The sequence below is a fragment of the Auxenochlorella protothecoides genome (genome assembly GCF_000733215.1).
Source record: "Auxenochlorella protothecoides strain 0710 unplaced genomic scaffold scaffold61, whole genome shotgun sequence".
Classification (NCBI taxonomy): Eukaryota; Viridiplantae; Chlorophyta; class Trebouxiophyceae; order Chlorellales; family Chlorellaceae; genus Auxenochlorella; species Auxenochlorella protothecoides.
In genome coordinates this window covers 178,727-186,277 of record NW_011934415.1, presented here as the reverse complement: position 1 = coordinate 186,277, position 7,551 = coordinate 178,727, and the positions used below count along the sequence as shown (strand labels likewise).

At 63.3% G+C, this 7,551-nt stretch overlaps 3 protein-coding genes across 3 annotated transcripts in view; all 3 read right to left on the bottom strand.

The window, feature by feature from the left end:
- F751_5343 (ABC transporter G family member 36) overlaps positions 1 to 407 on the bottom strand; it is a gene marked incomplete at both ends in the record, with an annotated part of 1,770 nt that extends 1,363 nt beyond the window's left edge. The window contains 2 exons of the mRNA XM_011403143.1: positions 22 to 99; positions 219 to 407. Coding sequence (XP_011401445.1) covers positions 22 to 99; positions 219 to 407 — 267 coding nt within the window. The remainder of the gene's footprint in view (positions 1 to 21; positions 100 to 218) is intronic.
- Positions 408 to 2,857: 2,450 nt separating this feature from the next.
- Positions 2,858 to 5,895, bottom strand: F751_5342 (Asparagine synthetase [glutamine-hydrolyzing]; the record flags this gene model as incomplete). Its single annotated transcript, XM_011403142.1, has 7 exons — positions 2,858 to 3,019; positions 3,219 to 3,836; positions 4,088 to 4,292; positions 4,520 to 4,734; positions 4,931 to 5,243; positions 5,559 to 5,606; positions 5,708 to 5,895. The coding sequence occupies 7 exons, from the start codon at positions 5,893 to 5,895 to the stop codon at positions 2,858 to 2,860; spliced, it is 1,749 nt and encodes a 582-aa protein (XP_011401444.1).
- Positions 5,896 to 6,685: 790 nt separating this feature from the next.
- Positions 6,686 to 7,551, bottom strand: part of F751_5341 (Bifunctional riboflavin biosynthesis protein RIBA 1, chloroplastic) — a gene marked incomplete at both ends in the record, with an annotated part of 2,572 nt that continues 1,706 nt past the window's right edge. The window contains 2 exons of the mRNA XM_011403141.1: positions 6,686 to 6,796; positions 7,178 to 7,366. Of these exons, the coding sequence (XP_011401443.1) occupies positions 6,686 to 6,796; positions 7,178 to 7,366 (300 nt within the window). The remainder of the gene's footprint in view (positions 6,797 to 7,177; positions 7,367 to 7,551) is intronic.

The window sequence follows — 7,551 nt, the reverse complement described above, 5'->3', positions numbered from 1 at the left end:
CCTTAACTGATACACCCTTACCTCTTTGTGAAGGGTGTGCCGCCGCAGGAACCGGTTGTACTTCATGATCTCCAGCCGCTCGGGGGTGTTGCGCTTATTCTGCCGGGAAGAGGGTGCGAGACTACTGCTCAGCATGTTTACCCGCGCAAGACTTGACCGGGCACATTGAGCCTGACGAGCTTGTATTCCCCCACGCCACCCCAGGGCCCCCTTCGAACCTTTTGCGTGGTGTATCGGGAGGGCGTCTTGCCCTCTCCCCGAGCTTCTGTGCACTCTAGAGTGACAATGATTCGGGTGCCCTTCTTCTTGGCCATGCATGTGACCTGGCGAGAGGCCTGGAGCCGGGGCGGGGATGGCGCCACGCCGAAGATGAAGCCGCGCCCGGTGAACGAAGATACCAGCTGCATGGCGGTATAGTTTGCTCCAAAAAGAATATAAAACTACCGTTGCGCGGTCTGTGCGTGGCCGCTGGAGGCATTGCCGTGGTGGGATGGAGATAAAGCTCGGTCGAGATGACGGGCTGTGTGAGGGGCATGCTGCGGTGGGCACAAAGTGATCCATCCTCGACACAAGCCCAGGGGCGATCACTGCGACAAAGCCTTGTGCACACTTTGTAAATGCGTTAATAGCATGAAGACATGCAACTCAAAGCCAAGTAATGAAGATCCGAGTCCGATTGCCGGCAGGGCTAGGGACGCTGAAGTTGGACAACGTCAGCACCTGCGGGGATCTCGTCGCCCAGGTCGTCGCACATCCTGTTGTTCCTGATTACATCACCCATGAGGATGCAAAATTCTCGCTAGACAAAAAGGTGATGCGTCCGTGAGATTAAAACATGGTGGAAGAGGACTTCTCTTGCTTCTCAGACTCGTCCAACTTCGATGTGCAAGCAATGTCGTAAGTTTCAACCAAGTTGCAGAATGCCCTGGATGGTCAGCCCCTAGCGACGCTGGAGTCCATCGGACTCCGGCATGGAGACCTGGTTTACGTTCTGACGAACAATGCAGCCGCATGGGCTGGTGGGTGGCTGGATGGAGCAAGATACAGTTGTGTTGTGCTGCACCCTTCGCTCTGAGCGTACTCACACGATTATGTAGAATCTGTGGCAGAATAAGCTTCTCCATACACCCGAAATACTTGTCTGACAGGCGGGAATCCATCTGCCCAGGCATCTCACAGCAGGATGGTAAGCGCTGGACGAGGTCCTGTGGCGTGTCGTGGCATTGTTGTGGTGCCTCTGAATCTGGACTAATCTTTATTTACCGTTGAAATGAGCCTGTCAGATTACAAATTCTTGAGCCGTTCAGATTCAATATTCCGGAAGGGTGTGCGCGGATCTCTGCTTGATGAGCCGCCCTGCCTCCCTCTTGGACAATGTGCCACCCTGCAGGCTCCTGCTACTGAACCTGCATGCCCGTTCTGGCCCCCTGAACTGTGTTTGGAGGAGGTCAGGCGTGCCAACTCCTCCCCAGATGCCCACCGGGACCCGTTGTCGAGGGTGGTGCTGTTGGGGCACGCGGCTTTCCTGGAGGGCGGGTGGCGTCCCATGTGGCAGGGCGACCCTAGGCGCCTACCCTACTCACCAGGGTCAACTTCTGTGCCCCGCATGGAGTATCAGGCGACAATACAGGCGTCTGCCGTGGTCTGTCGTGCAGTCTTCAGCCGTATGGGCACTGCCACCCTGTTGGCCGTCTGCGTCAACAACGGCCCAGTGTTCAAGACGACCCTTCTCTCGCTTTCCGGCCTGACGCCCTTTCTGGCACAAGATAAGGCGGTGCTGAGGGAAGCCTGGAACCAGGTGGTGGACCACGTGGTCTCGCCGGCCCGACTCACCGGACTGAGGCTGGCCGGCGGAGAGCCCCTCACCTGCCTCAGTGGACTGCAACTGACATCAGTCCTCCCACTGATGACCCAGCTCGAGGTTCGCTGTGGGGGGGAAAGTGCATGCTCTACTCGTTGTATCTACCGAGGTAGGAGATCTGCTCAGCCCCTGATTGTAGGATGATTCTGCCTCTCTTGGGTTGCTTGACGGCAGGACAGCTGCCACTCAAAGCACCTTTTATGCTGCCCTCCCCCCTTCCCCCCACCCACCCCGAATCCTCAAGCCCAATCCAAATTCTGGCACAGGCGGTGGACCTGTGCAGATTGGCCTGCACCTCCCGTGCCATCCAATCGACGATACTGGGGTCCGAGCGCTGGAGGGAAGCCCTGGAGGGCCGACGCATGGCCTTTGCCTTTGCTGGGTTTGTACCTAGAATGAAAACAGGGCGCGGCGATGGCGTGCGCCAAATAGAGAAGGAGGTGCTGTGCATGGACAAGTTTGCAGCTGCTCGGTAGGAGGAGGGAAGCTAACTGGAGGAAACGGTGGGGAAGGACATGCTGTTGCCTACACACACTGTTCGATGTATTGAGCTTCAGCAGCATCCTCACTGGCATGCCTTGTGCAGGCCCGGTGTATGGATTCCTTATTGAGAAGAGGTGCCCCCCTCACAGTCCATGCCCCCCGGAGTTGGCGACCTTCACGGCAGGCAGTATAGTTGTCTAGACGAGACCTGAGCGGGGATGTGTTTGTGCCGAGCCGACACCGTCCCCTGTCCTCAAATATGCTCTTCCTGTCTCGTCTCCTCACTGCTCTGATTGACCAGTTGCAATGTGCACGCGATTTGTGAGGTTCTCAGAGCAGCAGGGGCAAGCGTTTTCTGCAACTTTGGGGTTCCCAGCAGCGTGTTATTCGCCAACGGCGGAATACACACAAAGTTTGCAATCGGATTCTCCGTGCAGGGTTGCTCCGCAGGAGGCGCTGTGATGGGAAGAGGCCTTGGTGCGTGCCGCCATACCACAACCAGCACATCCTCGATTAGCCGTGGATGAAGCCGTTGACCACCTCCGGCTTCTGGTAGGTGAAGCCGTGCCCGGCGGCATGGACGTGGGTGATGGCGCGCCCGCTGATCTCGTGCGAGTTCTCCCAGCTGGGGTCCCAGGCCAGGGCCTCGGGCGTGGAGCACGCGATGCTCAGCCCCTGCGTGGTATGGGCGGGGGATAGGGTGGAGCATCCTTGATGAGGATCAGGATGGGGCAGGGACGGCACTGGCCTGGCCTGCTGGGGCGAGGCAGCAGGGCACTCATGTACCCTCCTATCCTCCCCATGTGTTGTACACCCCTACACGTGACCCCCGCCCTTCCCCCCCCTCACCCCACACACAATTTCCCCCGCCCACCTTGGGTACGGTGTCAAAGGCAGAGGGGTGGGTGAAGTGGCGGTCGAAGATGGTGCGGAGGAGGTAGTACTCCCGGCTGCGCGGCGTGTGCTCCGGGAAGCGCTTGTGTCGCGCAGCCCAGTCAGCGTTGGAGACCACGGCCTCGGCATGGCCCTTCAGCCCGTCCACCCAGTCGTAGCCAACGCCGTCGGAGAACTGCTCCTTCTGCCGGAACAGCACGGCGTCAGGGAGGTAGGGGCGGTCCGGCGTGTCAAAGGCCTTGCGCAGGACATACTTCTCCAGGCGCGGGTGAACGCCGTCGGGGCGGTCCGCCAGGTCGCACATCTTGGCGCTGGGGTCGAGCTCCATGGCCACCTCCAGGAGGCGCTTGTCCAGGAAGGGCACGCGCGTCTCCACGCCAAAGGAGAAGGGCGCCTTGTTGGCGCGCAGCACGTCCCACTGGTGCAGGCGGCACAGCAGGCGCACCGTCTCCGCCTGGAACTCGGCCGGGTTGGGGGCCTTGTGGAAGTAGAGGTAGCCGCCGAAGACCTCGTCAGCGCCCTCGCCGGAGAGGACGACCTTGATGCCCAGGGCCTTGATGCGCCGTGCCAGCAGGTACATGGGGATGGCAGACCGGACCTTTAGAGGAAGGAGGGGAGTGGGAGGCGGTAGGGAAAGGGAAGGGGCCATTTCTGACGAGGATGACCTGGGATTCTCAGGCATGGCGGGGCGCAGGAGGGTCTGTGGGCAGTACTCGCATGCTTCACACTCGGGATCCCAGCAGAAAAAGCATCGACACAGCCATGCAGCCCACCAGCTGACCCTCTTCCACCCCTCTCGTCCTTCTTAGCATTCATGCCTGCCAAACATCCAACCCCAAACACACACACCTGCTCGATCGACTCAATGTGCCAGATGAGGTCCTCCAGCGCGTCCACGCCCTCCTGCACCGTGAAGGTGAACTCATGGTGCTCGGTGCCCAGAAATTCCGACACTTGGCGCGCGGCGACGAGGTCGGGGGAGCCCGCGATGCCGATGGAGAAGGTGTGGACCTTGTGGTCCTTGTCAAAGGTGCCGGTGGTCTCACGGATGTGCCTGTTTGGGGGTTTTAGGGTGATGAGGGGGGGCGTCTGAGGGATGCATGGGAAAAACTGCACACTGCAGCAAACAGGGAGTGTGAGGCAAAGGGATGAGGAAGGGCCCGGTAGGTTGCGCCTTCCAGGGCTTGCAGCCCCGGGGCTTGGCGCCCGTTTCCAAAGACCCGCCGCGTCCTGGTAAGCCAGACCAGGCTCGCCTTCTCACCCCCCAGCACACACGATCACCTGACGGCAACGGAGGCGACGAGGGACGAGTCAAGCCCGCCGGAGAGGAGGATGCCCAGGGGCGCGTCGGACATCAGGCGCTTCACCACGGCATCGGTGAAGGTCTGGCGCAGGAGGTCGAGGTCCACGGGGGCGCTGGGCACGCGGCCCTCCTCCATCCACCGCGGGTTGTAGTATCGCTCCAGCTTCCCGGTCCTGCTGCGGTACACATGGCCCTGCGTTGAAGCGAAAGTATTAGTGGGGGGGGGGGAGGGTGATTGGCCGAGGGGTAGGGGTGAGGGTCTGGTTGTGGGTGCAGGCACACCCCTGTGCAGGGGGATCAGGGCATGTGGAGGCTGGAGCAGGACCCCTCACCTCCCACGGAACACTCGCCGCCCGCCCACCACCCTCCTCAACCACCTCTCAGCTCACCGGGGGGAAGATGTCCAGGGTTTCGAGGTGCTGCAGGGCCTTCATCTCCGAGGCGGCCCAGATGGAGCCGTCCTTGTCCTTGCCCCAGTACAGGGAGCAGATGCCCAGGGGGTCCCGCGCGATGGTGAACTCGCAGGTGGCCTCGTCCCACACCACGCATGCGAAGATGCCGTCCAGCGAGTTCCACAGCTCGTTGGTGTCGCCATGGGCCTGCACCAGGTACCCGATGATGGCGGAGTCGGACTGGGAGGGGATGTGGACGCCAGGCAGCTGCTCCGCCACCACCTGCCGGAAGTTGTAGATCTCGCTGTTCCTGCAGGCGTGTCGGGGAGATGGTGGGGTGTGAAGGGGGGGATGGGTTGAGGAGATTTCCAAGATGAACTCGATAAGTATGCTCACATTCATGCACAGCAATGAGTACGGGAAGCCCTCTCGCATCGGCATGCACATGCCCTGGGCAGGGCGGTGCGTGATCTGACCTGGCTGCATGACCTACCCAGTGGCCTGTCCATGTTGCAAGGATCAAGGGCCATGCATCTGCTCCCCACATTGGCATCGGCGATCTTGGAATATTGCAATTGCATGACATCCCCTCCCTGACCCCGGCTCACAACCGAGGCCAACTCACAGTGCCCAGGCAAGGTTGCCCTCCGGACGCACGATCTGGAAGGGTTGCCTGCAATGAGGGCGAGCCGCGGAAATATTATAGAATAATCCAGTGTCCTTTGTCAAGTGCTCTCAGCTGCAGCCGCATTGTCATTGGCCTGTTCCCTGTACCTGCCGGCGTCACTGGGGTCGACGATGTTCAGGCGCTCGAAGGAGATGAAGGCCCGTCCCTTGGGATCCTCATACACCCCACTGCTGTCAGGTCCCCTGTGTCTCAGCAATCGACTGCATCGCAGCAGCCTGCGCCTGTTCACCTCGGCGTCACCCGTCACGCCTAGGGCAGCGAGGATGCCGCACATAGCTGCAGCAAATTCGCGGGTCTCGGCAGTGCCCAGCACTCTGGAGCGCGGGCAGGGATTGCGCAATGCTGCGCGGCAGAATGGAGGTGCTAAAAGCTGCCAATGCCAGCCTGTTTTGGGCGCTCCAGGCTCCCTGCTGTGCTGCTCCCGCGGGGGTGGGTTGGGATGTTGGTACTGCGAAACGTTGGATGACGACTCCCCATATGAGCTCTCGGCACTGCGGTCTCCCGACACGTGCTCCCGACACGTTTTGCCCGAGATTTCGACGATCTGGACATGGACTGGGCAGCACGTTTTACAGGCCCAGCTCACGCCCCGGCCCACCCCAGGAGCCCGTGCGCCTTAGGCGGCGATTCACCCGGCCCGAAAATCTTTGGGAGAATCCGACCTGAGCACTGCGGGTGCATGCCAATATCGGTATGCACAGTTGGTGCCCATGTCTACAGGTCACGTCATGGGGGGGCGTTGGAAATGCAAAAATCACGCAGTGTCAGTGATGGCAAAAGACAGGAGGGGCAGGGGGGGCATCGCGTGCATTGGTGAATGCTCGCAGGGGCGCCCTGATTCCAGCGGCCCGCCTCGTGCAGGGTCTTGAAAGGTGCAGGTGTTGGATGAGGCACGGGCAGCATGGCCCATGCCGGCTCGCCCACGTCGGTAGAGTGCCTGGAGCGGGGGCCACAGTGGCATGCCTGGTGGACCACCGCGTGCTCGCTGTCCGAACATCAGCGGCCACGCAGGGAGGGCCAAAAACGCCGGCTGGCCGCCGCGTCCCTCCACCACCCCGCGTGCCTCAGCCCCGGCAGTCGAGGCCGTGCGCGCGCAGCATGGCGGCCAGGCCCTCCTCCGCGACGCGCACGCTGTGGATGCCCGCCGCGCGCAGCATGTGCGCGGTCAGCGCCGCCTGCATCAGGTTCGGCGCGGCCACCCCCGCCGGCGCCGCCGCGGCGCCGACGCCGGGCGCCGCCCGGCCCAGCGCCGCGGCGGCGTAGGCCTCCAGCCGCCGGCCGGACAGCTGGCGCGGCACGTCGAGCAGGACAGCCACCCCCGGCGCGCCCGGCGCCAGCGCCCCCGCCGCGCCGCCCGCCACGTCCCCCCGCCGCAGCGCCAGGGCGGGGGCCCCGTCGCCGGGATCCGCGGCGCAGACCAGCACGTGCTGGCTGCCGTCGGCGAGGGAGGTGAACACGCGCACGGCCGCGCGCGGGCCCCACCCCAGCGCCACCTGCGCGGCCTCCCCCGCGCCGCCGTCGGCCAGCAGGGGGCCGTGGCGCAGGCGGTACCGCACCAGGTCGGCGATGGTGATGCGCAGCAGGCCGTGGCGTGCGGCAAACTCCGCCAGCTGCGGCGCGCGGGCCATGGTCCCATCCTCGTCGTCGTTCACCACCTCCGCCAGCGCGCCGGCGGGGAAGCAGCCCGCCAGGAGGGTCAGGTCCACGCCCGCCTCGGTGTGCCCGGGCCGCTGCAGCACGCCACCCTGGGAGTGGGGAGCGGGGGGCGATGGGGTTGAGGCGGGCGTCACCCGTGCGCTGGCATCGGGGCAGGGACCCGGGCCCACGCGCCCTCCGGGGCGCGGGGTGCTGGGTGGAAGGAGGTGGACCTGAATCCGGGGTTCCCGGCGCCGGGTGCAGGGACGCAGAGGAGGCCCCAGGCCCTGCCTGG